Source organism: Cheilinus undulatus, linkage group 18 (genome assembly GCF_018320785.1).
Source record: "Cheilinus undulatus linkage group 18, ASM1832078v1, whole genome shotgun sequence".
Classification (NCBI taxonomy): Eukaryota; Metazoa; Chordata; class Actinopteri; order Labriformes; family Labridae; genus Cheilinus; species Cheilinus undulatus.
Window position 1 is genome coordinate 13,005,980 of NC_054882.1, and position 15,947 is coordinate 13,021,926.

Genomic DNA, 15,947 nt, shown 5'->3' on the forward strand with positions numbered 1-15,947 from the left:
ACATGGGATAAAAGTTGTAAAAGAAGTGCCAATAAGGTGTAAAGTGGCAAAAATGGGAATATAGTGGCAAAATAGGGTGAAAAACACCATTTGCTTCAAAGTAGTAAAACAGTGGTAAAAAAATTTTAAAAAGTTTGAAAAGCAACAAAAAGTGGTTGAAAGTTGCAATACAGTGGCTACAATGGGCAAAAAGTGGAAAAACAGACTAAAAGTGGGCAGAAAGGGTGATAAAAAGTGTCAAAAATCAACTAACAACATGTTGAATGGGGGTTAAAAGTAGCATGTATAGATTATTCCAACATCAGAACCTAGTCATAGTTTGGTACCCTTTTCCGGTCTAAAATGAGGAGCTGTTAGCTAGGTTAGCTCGGATATCAGCACCAATGCTACATCAATGAATCACAACTGGAGGGGGCCATTCTCTGGATTTTTCAGGGGCCCAGACTATTCTGTGGGCAGCCCTGCTTCTCCTGAGTCTTTGAATGTTTCCAAACATTTGTTCAGTTTGCTGAATGTTTTCAGAAGTTTTTGATGTGAGCTACTGTTTTCTTCAATTTAAACATAAATTTACAGTTTATGCTCAATCCTAAGCTAATCATTTTGACACCTTAGCAGAAACAGGTGCGCTTCAACCAGTAGCTATCAGTGAACGAAAGAAGTCACTGGAACTTTACAACCCAAACTTTAATATAGAACACTCAGAGAGACTGAGAACCCAGCGGTTTTACCCTTATAAGAGCAGGATCACTATTTCATAGACGTACCTCGTATATAAACAAAGGTGTGTCTGACTGACTTCATGCAAGTGTGCGACTGCATTTCCAATATGGCGGCTCTCATTGATGGGCTTCAAATCATTGCTATAGAAACCAGTGGTGATGTCACTGATGATACATCCATGTTTAATGGTTCATGGGTTAAATTGATATCCAAAATAAAACCAGAGAGACTGTTTGTCAAAGCAACTGAATTTTTAATATTTGTAAGATATTAAAATCTTCATCTTTATCATACAATAACATCTTACCATAAATTTAGTCAAAGGTTGGAGTTTTGCCACCAAACAAGAATTATAATATCACTTTGATTCCTCTGAGGTAAGACAGCTGGTTCATATATTTGGCCACACAGGTCTTCCTTCCACTTCTACAGACTGTCGCACCTCATGTTTTAACATTAGTAGACCTCACCTGTAGGCCCAGGCACTGAACTGAACAGAGGCTACCCAGAGGTCAGTCGATGGGAATTCAAATATGATGATAGAGTTCTCTCTCAACTGCTCTGGTTTCTTTATTTGTGATTGGCTGAGGGGCGGGACAAACGTCAGAGAGAGGGGTTAACAGTTGAATGCACGTAGCAGTGTGCTCCTCTCGCTTGCTGTTCTCTCCTGCTGCAGAGCCAGAGTTGAGGATGTCGGGTCTGGGTTTTCTACCGCTGCCGAATCCGAGGTGAGGACGTCCGGGGCTGATTTCCTCCCGCTGCTGAGATGAGAGGGTGGACTGGACTTACCTGCACGCAGGATGAGACGAGGGACGGAGCTGGCTGCGCTGTGGCCGGGAAGCAGTCGAGTTGTCGCCATCTATTCAGTAAGGAGTTCTATCAGGCCTGCAACGGGGGTTTATTTTTTTTTAGTATTTGCCGGCTTTTTGTGTTTAGTTTGTGGGCCCACATCATGGTCCAGATCATATAGGTCATCAGTGTCTAGGTCCAGATCATTAGTGTCCAGGTTAATATCATTTCAGTCGAAAAATCATTCGTGACTTGTTTTGTATTTTCTAGGTCCAGATCATCAGAGTCAAGGTCCAGATCCTGGCTGTCTAGATTCAGATCATCAGTGTCTAGGTCCAGATTATCTAAGTCAGTAGTGACCTGTTTGAGATCTTCTAGGTCCAGATCATCAGGGTCTAGGTCCCGTTCTTCAGATAGTCACCCTGCATGACATCCTGCATCCCTCCTCACCATCATCAACAGTGTCTAGCTCCATCAGGAGGGATGCTATAGTGTGGTTGGTTATTCTAAGCTATGTGAAATTACTCACCTCTATATTTCAGCCATTTTAGCTTTAATCTTTAGTTAGAAAAATAATAACTGGCTACAATACATGACTTGAATTATTATGGATATGAACGCATGTTGGGAATGTTTTCAAAAACTTTGAGATAAAATGGTGCAAACCATAAAATGTTCGGTGTCCAGGTGGGAAAACAACAGTCTATTATATTGCTAATATTTATTTCAATCGATATAAACATGCTACAGGTGTTTCACATATTCATTGAGCTTCCCTACAATCTTTTTACACCCTGCAGAAGTTGCAGAACCCTCAGTGGTGAAACAACAGCTGATATCACTGTGGCATCACCACTTTTGTCTCTAAGCCTTCTATAAACAAACATATAGAGTTACAAGCTCATAAAAGGAGGACTTCCCCTGCATGCTACAGGGAGGTGTTGTCTAATTTTGGATTATTTATCAGGATGGTTATCCTGACATTCAGCAGTGAAAAGACTGGTGGAGTCATTATCCACAGAGATAACAACAGATCAGTAGGGAGGCTAATTTAGCCACATCATAAAGAGACACGAAAGGTTAATAATGAAGAACCACAAGTTCACTCTGATAACATAGTTTACCTTCAGCACTTCAACTGGAGGCCCGAGGGCCACATCAAGTCCCCCACATCTTCCCATCCAGCCCCCAGAACATTATCAAATTCAAATGTCAGGTTTTGGTTTTTTTTTTTTTTTTTTCAGCTATTAAAGCAACTCCAAAACAACTGAGACTGAAACAAATTAATCAGGAATGGCTTTATTTTATCAGTTTTTCAGATATCCACCTGTCAGCCATTATTAGCAAATGTAATGCATGCAAGATGTATTCTTTCTTGTTAAAAACTGCCGTTTTCTGTGGAAACAGGTATTTTGGGAGTGCAGTTTTCCTGCTTTGGTTTTTTCACCTGCCACTACACAGCATATTAGCATCAAACCCAGTGATAGCCACAGAAATATTCAATTGAAATATCTCAATCGCCCCCTTGTGGCTGGCTGCATTAAAGGGATTGATCTTACTGTTAGGAATCCTAAAAATTACATGCATTGGAAAGAAAATAAATTCATTCCTTTTTTAATATTTTAACTAGACCATTTTGAAAATTGATTTGGTTTATTTGAGAATTTGGCCTCCTGAGTGCCTGAGTAGGAAAAAGCTTGCCCTTGTTCAAATGTAGTTGATGACCCCTGGTCGTTTACATTCACATTTCTAAACATTAAATATTTTTATGTAAAGCGCAGCATTCTTAGTGTCCACAAGCCTTCTTTCATGAATGATACATTGATTAAAGATAGAATAAAACCCACTTCTGATGGTGTAATCATCACAGATAAACCTCCTCCAATAGAGGGATAATTCCCTTTAACAGAGCTACTTAATGACATGTTGATGTTGGTTAACCATGATGGTGTTTACTCCTCCACACACACTGAACCTAAGCCTCTCCCACTGTCAGAAAAAAGAGAAAAGTTTGAGCAGTTTCCACCTGGCTACAGACAGAGAGCACATCTGCCCTTCACACTGAGGCGTGGCCAGTCACAACTAACAGGTAGGCAACTGAGTGCAGCTGCAGACAGACAGTACTCTAACACCGTCTTTTCTCTCTGCTAGATCTGCAAACACAACTGCTTCAGCATGCCAAAGTGCCCTAAGTGCCAGAAGGAGGTTTACTTCGGTAAGATATACATCTTTCACGTACTCTCCTCCTGCTCCTTTCTTACAGCGTGTTTCTGCGCGAGAATATTTCCTGGTTCGTTTAAGCTTTTCTGTAGAAATAAGGAAATGGGAAGCTGACTGATAAGATGACAAGCACGCAACTGCAAGACGGAGTACTTAATGCATAGATTTCAGAAAAACAGATAATAGTTAAGAAACACGTCAATAGAAAAAATATCATCACATGAGATTTGCAGATACCGGAAGAAATACAGCTACGGATCATTTATATACTTCAGAAGTCGTAGACTAACATTAACGAGCATGTGACAACGTATTTTCAAAATGTTGGCCTTTTAAATTTCAGATTACTTGATTTTGATATGTCTTGTTGTAAAAAGTCAACTTTTTGCTATACTTTGTCAAACCAGTTTTTTTTTTTTTACTGCTCTTTGTACTATAATGGAAGTTCTACTAAGATTATAACATGGTTCGTTCATAAATACAGTTTTATAGCCTGTATGTATAATTTTAAATGCAATATCCCCTTTAAACAAATGTAGCAAAGTCAATAATGCAAAATTAAAACCTTGAATTAAATCTGTAATTTATTAGAATAATGACAACTGTATTAAAGCTGCTTAAGCTCCTCCTGATTTAAGTACTGTACTCTATAAGGCTTTATTTATGCTGCAGTGTGCTTTTACCACGCTGGAAACTACAAGCTTTCTCCAGCAGCGATGCTTTAACATGAATGTAACCTAATTAAATGTTGCAAAATTGGTTGTATTGGGGTGAATATTAACTGCTAAAATTGCTTTTGGTTTGCAGTATAATGCAGGATGCATACATCAAAAAGAGTTTCCAATGTAAAGTCTCCCTAGAAGTACTTTACTTTATCCTAAAGTAGAAACGGATGCAAAATGGAATTTACCGAATTGCTTTTTTTTGTGTATCACACAGTTAATAGGTTTTTTTGTATAATACGTCTTTATAGGTTATTGTAGAACCTTAAGAGTATCCCATAAACCTTGTGATAAAGTTACTCGGTAGACTGGGAAATTGTCTGCCTTGATGACTAAGGAGATCAAGTCCTGACAGACGAGAGGAACCCGTTTTTTCTGTCCTGATACATGGCTTCTCCCTCCCTGTGCGATCTTGTAGCCCTGTCTCCTGAGGATACCATCAAAGCACAGCCCTTACTGCATCCTGGGAGAAAAAAAGGACAACTCCATTTTATTGTTGTCTTAATCTGTTTACCACATTGCCTGCATCTCTGTACTGCGATAGAGTAAGTCTTCCCCAGAGAGGAGGCCAATGCAGATACAAAGCCAGCACTTTGGACTGTCAGCCAGACAGATTGACTGTGAGACTGGAGAGTCATTTATCCTTCTCATGGATAAGTTTTCTCCTCCCAGCCAAAATAAGTAGACCAATTTGTTCCGGCCAGAACAAGCCGACCGATATTTTCCTTCTCTGCAGAGGACAAGAAAAAAGGCAGCTCTCTGAAATCCCTCTGAGGAGAAAGTAGCTTCAAGTTGAGCTTTTTGTTCGTTTAATGGAGCGCACTTCTTATTCATCTTCAGCAATCCCCCAACAAACCTCTCTATAAACTTGACTCCATCACACCTCCATGCTCCAACTGCCAATTCCCCTTTCGCTTTGCCGCTCATCTATCTTCATGTTTGTCTCAGATGGAAACAATCAGGCTACTGCTGCCTTTCTTAATGATGAGGGGGTTTGGTCCAGGACCAGGAGCACAAAGGAAGAAAAACTGTGGAGCTTACTGCTTTAAACTCTGCAACCACTGACTTCAAATTACCACATTAGAATTAAAAAAAAAAAAAAAAAAAAACACGTATTCATGTTCTTGTTTCAATCAGCAGAGGTGAATATCTGCTCTTTGCATTTTTATTTTCAAAACTGAATTAAGTAAAATAATATTTATTCATAAATAGATCCCAATAAATCATAAAAAATGTGATAAAATTATATCATGAACCAAGTAGCATGATTAAAGGCTATTCAATAGTCAACTGTTGTCCCAAACTGTTTGTTTAATCCTCTCAAAAAGTTGTAAATAGTTTGTTTTTTAAACATGCAAATTTAGGTTAAATAGGATAAACCCGGACCAGCTACCACTCAAGTCAAGATGCCTTTATGACTTCAGCATGTCTCATCATGTCCTGTAGCTTAAAAAAGAACTGAAACTGATGCAAATTAAAATTTCTCCACAGGACACTTATCATAAGCATATTTCCCGGACATCAACCTGTTTCTTTAGAGACTGGAGAAGAGTTTTGACAGAGCTGAGCTAACTATTTCTTAACTGTAATTAGGCTACTTATAAACACTAGCGCTGCAAGCAGCACTGAAGGGCCCTTGCACCCTGGTGCAATGCAGGGGTGTGATGCCACCCCTGGGTGTTGTGCAGTGTGCTTGAACACAGCAAGAGATAAGTAGATCCCCCAGGACTGTCATTAAATCAAAAAGAATGAGAACGTTGCACTTTGTATATGACGTAGTACTGGCTGTTAGCACTAGGTGGCAGTATGATAAAGCAAGATGCTAATATGTAGATTTGATCTGATATCTATCTTGTAAGATAGAAAGATAATTGGACATTCTATGTTAGAGGTGTTGTTGGCTTCTAACAGTAGGTGGGGCCACAGCAAAACCATAAAATTAACCTTTGAATTTGAAGAGGGGTGGACCTTTGTAATACATGTGAAATTTGAATAAAATCAGATTTTCTTTGTGAGAGTTTGGCCAACTTCCTGTGAAATTGGTGAGGTGTCCTGAAACATCTCAGTGTTGTTGACAAATTTTGAGTTCAAAATGAGCTTAATAGGTTTAGTGCAGTAAGATGAATAATGACCTAATGAGTAATTGAGTCACTTCCTGATGCCAGTAGGGGACACTACTGGCGTACACGAGAACACGGAGTAATGTATAAAAGAGTTAGAACAGGTTAAAGCCATTTGCCACCATCAAAAGGCCTTAATTTGAAATTGAGATGAAGCTGGTGGACTTCCTGTTGGGATTTTGGTATGGGTCCTATAGGCTTTTTTGCAGGTCTGATGATGATCCACATGTAGACCAAAACTCACAGGGCTAGGTTGAAGGGTCTACTGGGGCTGTTTGTTTTGATAGATTTTGGAAGAAAAAAATCATAATTCAAAGTTTGCACCCTGATTACGGCCCCGCCCTAGAGTGAAAACTTATAATTCGCACTATGTTAGATCCCCATCTTGTCTAAAATCACCTCAAAAATTTTGCAGTCAATCTGATAAATTCCCTTGACATTGAGTTCTTCAAAATCTGTTATTTATTTGTTCTGATGTTTTATTGTATTTCTGGGTATTGTTAAGTCTCTATGGTTAACTATTCCTTTACATTTCTTTAATTGATTCAATTTCAATGATGCAACGAGTTTTAGTGCACTTGTTTTACCAACTGGCTTCATTTTTCAAGCTTGAGCAAGTTTTTCACACCCTCTTCATGAATGTTCACATTATTCCTCTGCCTGTCACACCTCATTTCTCGTTGTCTCGTAAAATAAATAACCCTGGCGATAAAATATGCTCTGTTAATCCTTGTACAATAAGAATTAAACAACATTAATGGGTGCCATTCTGTGATAAGGTGGCTTTAACTGTGGCATGCTCTACTCCTCGGTTTATTTTTCTAAGTTAACTACTGTAAATATTAGACTTTTGTTCCAAGCCACTCCACATTTTTGTGAAGATGTTTGCATGCCACTGCAGGCGTAACTGACCTTGCTTTGGAGCACTTGCCCCTGTTTCCATTGGCTGTTGCATAATCTCAGCAAAGCAGGCTATTTTAGGAAGAAAATACATCATGTCCTAACATTGTGGGAACATTTAGAGACCAGTAGCTTTGCATGAAAACAGATCAAGTTGCATTTTTCATACATCAGCGCTCCTTCCCATCCTTCTGTTTTTATATCTGCAGATTTTAACCAAGTTGTGTGCTATTCACTTACAAAGTTGGTTAGAAGAGCTGCACGTCATGTTCTCACTTCTCTATTTGCAGCGTTTCCTGTGGCTGCCCTCTGTGACCCTAAGCATTCACAGATCAAGCACCTTTTTTAGCTGGCTTTGCATGTAGATTCTCAAATATAATCTAAACTCACACTGAGGTCTGAAAGTGCACACTGTCGGGCCATTCTCCTCTCTGCTTTTACGATCCTCTTGATGAGTGGTTTTGCAGATCAGCCCTGCAGATAAAGACTGTCTTCAGGGGTGGACTGGGACAATAATTCAGGCCGGGAATTTGCTACAAACCCAGGCCACCACCACCCGATTAGCGCAAAACACCAAGAGTGAGTTAGGTTGGGCGCCTACTGATGTAGGAGTGTAAAATAATAAAACAAAGGCTCCGCATGTGCCCACATACAGCTTTTTCTGTTTGTTTTCCCTACAAAATAAATGTTTCTGTTGTGTTGCAACAACCTGTATTCAAGTCACATCAACTGAAATTATTCTGTTTCATCTACTACTACACTTTTAATGTGCAGGCTCTTAATCTCAATTGGATTTTACCTGGTTAAATAAAGGTTAAGTGAACAATATAATACAAGGATTTCAATATTCATATAATTCATTATGTTGTGTCTATGTAAGTTAACTATATTGTAAATTTGTATTATCCTTTGTTTAAACTTTAAACATTTGTTTTATTAAGTCAGTTTTAGCCCCATCAGCTTCCACAAAGTGGAACTAACCTCCTCATTAAGCTAGTCGTGCTGGATAGGCTAAGGTTGTTTGTCTGTTGTCACCACTAGTGTTTAATTTATTACCTGCTCCCTTACTGACGATCTCGCTTCATTTTTCGATATTTTGTAATGGACTGTTCATGGCAGGTTTACTGTCCAGTGTTAATGTTAAAAAAATGTAGCCAGTTCAGGGTGTGACTGTTGGCGGAGTTCTAAGATTTTCAGAGTGTCAGTGAACATATCAGTTAGAGAGACGCGAAAGTTTGCCGCATGATGAGAGGCGAGCAAGATTCTAGGACAGTGGTACTCAACCTTTTTCTACCCAGGAGCCACATTGTCTTAAAAATACTTCTGCTAGAGCCACAATCCAACACCAGGCATGTGATGATCAATCTATCCGTAGTTGAAATGAAACAGTGAATTGGTGGATTATTGTGTTGTTAAAGGGGATGCAATAGGCTACATAAAAATGTCTTAATAGTGTCAGAAGAAAGGATATTTCACAGATAACAAGCATATGTTTTTATTTATGTAAGTTCCACCTGGACTAAAGTCTTTTAAAATATTAGAATGTACCGACTTAGAGCTATGAGCTAAGAGAACTGATGAATTATGGGTGTCTGTTTGGGTATTTATATTTAATATTTGGACATTTACTGTAGTTCTGTGACTCTGTTAGCTTAAAGTTATGCTTTCTATTTTTTCCCTCAAAAGTCATCATCAAATATGAGTATGGGAGAGCATCGGCAGGGAGTGACTGAAGAAATGTGTTAAAATGAGGGGTCTTTATCAGAGTTTATGAGGCAGGAGGAGGACAGATTCCCCAGAGACAATCAGCCCTCTCTTACCCTTAGGCACCACACCCAAACAATGTTCTCAAAGTTATCTGCAAAGACATTATCTTGTTGGTGTAAACTGATATCTGGTCGCAGTGCTATGAGCTCATACTGTGGTGGGAGTCATCGGCTGAACCACAGAAGAGATCCATGTGTGACACCGACATCCCTTCTGCAGAATACAGTAGCTGTCTTTGTGGTTGAAGTTTGAGGGTGAAGTTTGGGTCTGATTGTTTTTTTTTTAATTTCTTGTTTTGCAGCCGAGAGGGTGACATCACTCGGTAAGGACTGGCACAGGCCCTGTCTGAGATGTGAGAAGTGCAACAAGATACTGACACCAGGCTCACATGCAGAGGTGAGAAACCTGACATGCATCAATTTGTTTTTTTATAAACTTCAAGATGATTCCTTAGAGAAATAGAATCAGCTTTTGTAGTTTTACTATATGTTAAAAATATAGTACAACTCCAGTATCGATCTAAACATGATCTGATACCCACACAACAAGCCACAAGCTAACAGCATCCTACCATCATGCAAGCAAGCGTCTGTGACTAAATCAGCTTGATTACATCAATTCCAACTGTATCATCCTGACATCCTGTGACACAGTATGATAAAGCGTGATGCAGCATGCTGTTTTCACCCTGTCGTCCTGTTCCTGTTTTACTCCCTGGACACAGAACAATGAAATATTGAGATGACAAGGTACCAGGAGTGTCAGACAGGAAGATTTTCTTGATTTTCTGTTGCTTTTCTAACTCAATGGTGCTTGATAGCTGGTTTTACAAATTGGAGATGGTTCTGCATTAACCCTCTAATACCAGCTTTGTTGTACATGACAATAGAGACACGTTATTCAAAGTTAAATAACTTTTTGAAATATAAATCATAGCCAGTCACTTGTTTTTTTCTGAAAGCTCTCCTTTTAGCCAATTTAATGACCCTAGCCACGCCTTCATAACTCTTACAGAGCATTTTCTTGAGAGCCTGGATCTTGGGTGACTTTCTAGGGGCTTTAAAGATTAAGTCCACACCAGTAATGTTTTTTAATTCATTTATAATCCATTTTTTAATTGTCCCTGCAACTAGCAGGTTAGCGCGCCACCATATTGTCTGTTTGTACCCCAGAATGCATTGCACTGGGCTGTGACAACCTCTGGCAGGCTGTTTCATTGTCACATCTTAAATTACTTTTCAGAATTTGCACAGACTTAGAAACTGTAGAGAGAGCCTGAATGACTCATAACAGAGAGAAAGAGACACAGAGAGGCCGTGACGTGTCCCTCTGTGTCTCTGCAGACAGGAACTCCTTTAAATAATGACATAAATTCCCAAACATGCAAGGATTGTTTTGTAAAAATGTGAGTATTTTTAAGACTATTTGTCCCAAAATAGTCCCAAAATGAAAGGAAAACAAGTTTGGGCAAAACACAAGTCATTAATGTTTACTGTGTTGATACATGAAAATCTTGTTTTTTTTCTTTTGTCTTTATAGTCCCATAACTTTTTTTAAATTCCAGTGACATTACTGCAGCACACCTATTCTTAAAGCCCAGGTTATCCTGAAGAAACGGATGTTAGGAGCTTGACAGTGCACCACAAAAGACAAAAAGTCCAGGAAAGACACAATGGTTAAAGATAGCTGAGGGCTCAGAGGGTTAATAATATTCATATCCATGGTTCACATGTTGCTCTCTGACTTGGAGCAAAACTTTAGGGCCGACGAGTAAAGGCTCTTAAGTACGAAGTACTTAAAAATAAAAGCTGTGGAGGGCTGCAGGATGCTACATGTCTTCTAAAGGTTTGCTTGCAGTTAGGGCACGGTGGAACTGTCGAACAAGATAATAGGAGGGACGATTTATAGTCAAAAAACCCTGTGATCATTATGAGTCCATTATAGTATAATTGTTTTTCATATAGAGATAAAATATAAGAAGTGAATGTCTCTCAGATGTTTCATTTAAATTAATATTACTTTAGGGAAGGGGCATTAGAACATTAATTGTTCTGTTTTAGTTTTGTCAAAGTTCTCATGCATCTTTGTTTCTGCAGCATGAAGGGAAGCCATACTGCCACAACCCCTGCTATTGTGTACTGTTTGGACCTAAAGGTAACCTGATCTAAATCTCTTTTACACAATTTATGAGCTCAGGAAGGTTTTGACATCTCACTCAACATGTTCAAACATTGATAGTGTGAGATGCATTGATATGAATGAAAGTGAAGGGGTGTCCACTCCTTCTGAAAGGTCCTCTGTCAGCAACAATGCCCCGTATGAGGATAAACGTCATTATGCGACTCTGTGGAGTTTTTTGGTCCTATCAGAGCCCTAAACTATCACCTGATAAAATCACACACTCGGTGAACCAGCTGTTACATAATCAGAAACATTTCTCGTACTGAAAGCATGAACTCTTTCATTAAAGTGAATGTGGTTAAACCAAATTTCTGATCTTAAATACACTTCCTCTTTCTCTATTTCGCAGGATATGGACATGGTGGAACAAAGTGTCACACCTATAAATAGAAAGGTCAGTCATCTACACAGTCATTTGCGAGTGTTTGTCTCATTCATCTACATGTGTTTTGTTTGGACAAACACAAACTTGGACACTAAGCAAATCAGTCCACTGTACTTTTCTCCATCTGAGGTCTGATGTGTTTTCCCTGCTTCATCCTCAGGAGCTCTAAGGTGTTGCCTGGATACTAGATCGAAGACACCAGCATGGTCACAAGTCCCGATATCAATCAGACTCATTCAGGAGCAACACTTTGTGTGCATCACTTTTATTACCTACGCCGGCAGGAGGTTATGTAAAGGGTTCTGTATATTTGTCCGTTTCTTTTTTTTTGTATGTGTACAAGATAACTCGAGAGCAGAAAGTCGGATCTTCACCAAACTTTCAGGGAATATTGGGATAGTGACAGGGAAGAATCGATTAGATTTTGGTGATGATCTGCACACCTGTTCAGTTTTTCTCGCACTTCGAATTTTGAACACCATAGTATTCAATGGGAGCGTGAGTTCCTCGGTGGCGCTGCTTAGGCCTCAGATGGCCATTCTAGTTTTTAATGTTTTTGATCCATTTTATAATGATGGATTGTCTATTTCCTTGATGCATAATGAAGAGGTTGGCATCTAGTCTCTTCCTATTTTTAAGATGGAAAATCTTAATAAACACTTTCTAAAGTTGTGGAATCTGAGTTTTGAATGATTAATCCTCAATGAATTTCCTTCAAGTTTAACATTTAAAACATCAAAAGAGCTAAAGCTTTCTTAAGCAGATAGATTGTCCAGATTCCATGTCTGTCATCAGGCAGATCCATCTTGTAAAGCTCTAGCCTTAGACAGATGTGCCAGGTCCAAAATTGGATCTGGCCAATCCAAGGCAGGATTGAAGTCAAGTCAGAGTGTTTAACCAGACAGATGCATGGAAATTTCTGACATGCCAGTCTCGTTGAATCATGGTCGTAGGACGTCCGGAGTGTTGATTGTGTAACGCTACAGGAGTGTTTGTCGTTCCCAACTTTTCAGGCCTGATGTTTGACAACTGGCTAGGATGGTGCAATCTGGCCTAAAATCTGGCTAAATTCATGTAACCTGATCCAGCCAGTAGCTGATCCTTCATGGAATATCTCACAGTGTCACATGCACATATTTGTTGCATTAGTTAACAGCAATGAAAACAATCTCAGATCAAAATGTTGCATCATGGGTACCACCCAGAGCAGCTGTGAGTCTCTGTAGATCCACCAGATGCTTCATCTTCGGTTCTTTTTTGGCTCCCTTTGCTCTGCACGGCTACCCTGTTGGAATCACGCAGCAGCTACCGCCTCTGCCACTGCAGCCCAGGAGTTTCTATGGCAACAACGACAAACAAAACCCAACTGTCGGAGTGCCTGTCCTGTGTCGGCTGTCACCCTCTTGTCCTCAGAAACAAAGACGCTCACTGTCACAGGAAAACCCCTCAGACAAGGCCTAGGACATGAGGAAGCTGTAAACATGCAGAGGATGTTTGGAGGGAAACACCTAAAATGTAACTGGAAATAAAACACATCAGTTTTTTTTTTTAATTCATCTTTTTAATTTGTGGAGGGGAAGAGTTTCATTATAAGCTGTGACGTTTGCCCACACTGTCTCAGTCTCTGATTTTGGGTAATATTGGTATTAGAAATAGATCATGCCTCCTCCATGGGCTGTATTACCTTACGTTTACCTCAGCCTTAAAGCTGTATTCTTTCTAATGTCCAGAAGGGGGCAATTCTACATGTTGAGGGAAAAAAAGCCATGTGGCTGCAAAGTCTGAAAAAATTATCCCTCTTCTCAGTTGTAAATGCATTAGTCACCAGCTGTTTGTTATACGTTGGGATTTTTCTGCTTTTATTTGATAGAACAACGGAAAAAGGAGGAAAATGAGGGAGAGAGAGTGTGGGATGACATGTAGGAAAGGAGCCAAAGGTCCTTTCCAGATGCATTCATTCCATAAACTTCCATAAATTCTAGATTTATCTACTAAGTGAAAATTTTCAAGACATTTTTTTGTTTCACTCTTGCTGATTACAGCTCACAAAAATAAAAAACCCACAAATTAAATATTGGACAAAGATAACTTGAAAATATACAAAAAGGCAGTTTTTTAAATATGATTTCATCTATTAGGGGCAGGAGTGTCAAACTGAAGGCCTGGGGGCCAAATGCGGCCCATGGTACAGTTATACCTGGCCGAAAGATCACATCATATTTTTATTATAACTGGCCCACCAGAATGAGATCTGCAGATTTCCTCCAGTAAAAAAATGTAAATTCAACCTTGAATATTTCAAATATCCTTGTTAAGTCATAAAAAAGTGAAAAGTAAAGTGAAAATAATACATAAAAAGTGAAGAATGTGGACAAAAAAGTACTTAGTGTTTTTATTTCCTATTTTCATTCGCATCTTACAATTATGACTCAAACTTATGATTTTGACTTTTTATTTCATATTTTGTCTTTTAGGATTCACAATTTTAAATTTCAGGTCTTCTTTTGACCTTTTAAATTCATGATTTTGAGTTCAATCTCACATTTTTTATCTTTTAACTCCTACCTTCTACTTTTAATCCCATATTTTGACATTCTAGACTCATTTAGAAATTAAACATGTGTTTGGACCTTATAAACTCATGATTTTTGATTTTATCTCATATTTTGACCTTTGAACTCATGACTTGATTTTCTATCTCATATATTTGCCTTTTAAAAACATAATTTTGACTTAATTTCATGTTTTGACCTTTAAAAATAAAAAGTTTGACTTTTCTCTCAGATTTTGAGCCTTTAAAGTTATCATTTTGACTTTTTTAAATACCCAAATCATTTATGATTAGTGCTACGTTTTTTTTTCTCCCTATAATTCATTACTGGTGAAAACAAGGTTGACAGTTTATGATTAAATGTTGACCCTGTTAGGCTCTCAGGTTAGACCTGAAGTCAGAATCCGGCCCCTGCTGTGATTGAGTTTGACAGCCTTGTATTAGGGTTGGTTCTTTAAATCCTCTACTTCTGTTCTTCTTAATGTAAAGAGGCTGAACCGTGAGGTCAGACTAGACCTCCTGCCTGATACTTTTATTGCAGCCTGGCTCTCCACATGGACTGTTTAACATATCCATGCCATGGATATACAATACATGGACAAAAGTATTCAGCACACCTGTTAATTATTGAAGTCAAGTGTTTTTATCAGACCAACAGGTGTGAAAAATCATCACCTATGCCCTCCATAAGCTCCTGCACACCGTCTCACTTCTGCCTGATGTTTGTTGAAGCGCAGTGTTTCGGTCTAACTGACCTTCATCATACCTGACATTGTGTCACTGAATCTTATTAAAGATGAGTTTTGGCTTCAGTGATAGCAGATCGTAACCTTTTTTTCAAAGCACTTTGCATGCCAGTCTTTTTAGATTACAGGAAAAATAAATTAAAAAAACAAAACTTCATTTGCTTTCCCTTGCTCATGACTTCAATCACATGCTCATGAAACCCTCAAGTAAATTTGAGGGTTTTTCTGAGTTTAGTGCAAGTGTACATGGGACTTAGTTAAATATTCAGAGACTTTATTATTAGATTTATTCTCTCCATCACCTTTAACTGGCTTGAGTCTGTATCTCCTGTAAAAACAATCCACTGTCCCAGAAAGAGTCTCTTCAGTGTGTCTGCTCATCCTGGTTTTATGGCAGCTATTTAAGAGAAAAAAGCTTAAACTCAAGTAAACATGGAAGTCATTAAAGAAGGCCTGCCAATTTTATTACGGACCAACAACCTCCTAGAAGGTCAATTCTTTTTATTGTAGGCCGATTAAAGTAATAAAATTTATATTTGAAAATAATCATCATTAACCAGACTGTGCACACAGAGCTCCTTTCACAGTTTCCACTGTGATTCATCTGAATCATCAGGTCTTACTCTGTAAAACAGCCTACCAGGTTGGACAGGACTTCTTGTTTTCAAAGTTTAGATTTTTAAAGGTTGCACAATATTGCCCTCTAGTGACCAAGTCAGACAGAAACAACTGGCAAAGATGGTGTAAATATGAAGCAGAGGTTGGGAATTGACTGGGCTGTGTGTCACTGATGGGCTAGTGTTGACTCACCACTAACCCTCTGGAACCCACTCCTCCAAAATGATC

The 15,947-nt window shown here is 38.8% G+C and overlaps 1 protein-coding gene across 2 annotated transcripts; it reads left to right on the forward strand.

Moving 5' to 3' along the window:
• The first annotated feature begins 1,348 nt into the window (after positions 1-1,348).
• On the forward strand, positions 1,349-12,210 carry LOC121526155 (cysteine-rich protein 1-like). 2 transcript variants are annotated; one of them, XM_041812569.1, is made up of 6 exons: positions 1,360-1,586; positions 3,661-3,724; positions 9,540-9,634; positions 11,335-11,392; positions 11,769-11,813; positions 11,965-12,210. In XM_041812569.1, exons 1-5 carry the CDS (start codon positions 1,521-1,523, stop codon positions 11,807-11,809), a joined length of 324 nt encoding a protein of 107 aa, XP_041668503.1. In that variant the 5' UTR covers positions 1,360-1,520; the 3' UTR covers positions 11,810-11,813; positions 11,965-12,210. The 2 variants fall into 2 exon arrangements, with proteins under 2 accessions (XP_041668504.1, XP_041668503.1); XM_041812570.1 differs by lacking the exon at positions 3,661-3,724 and having other exon boundaries at positions 1,349-1,586.
• Positions 12,211-15,947: the final 3,737 nt, after the last annotated feature.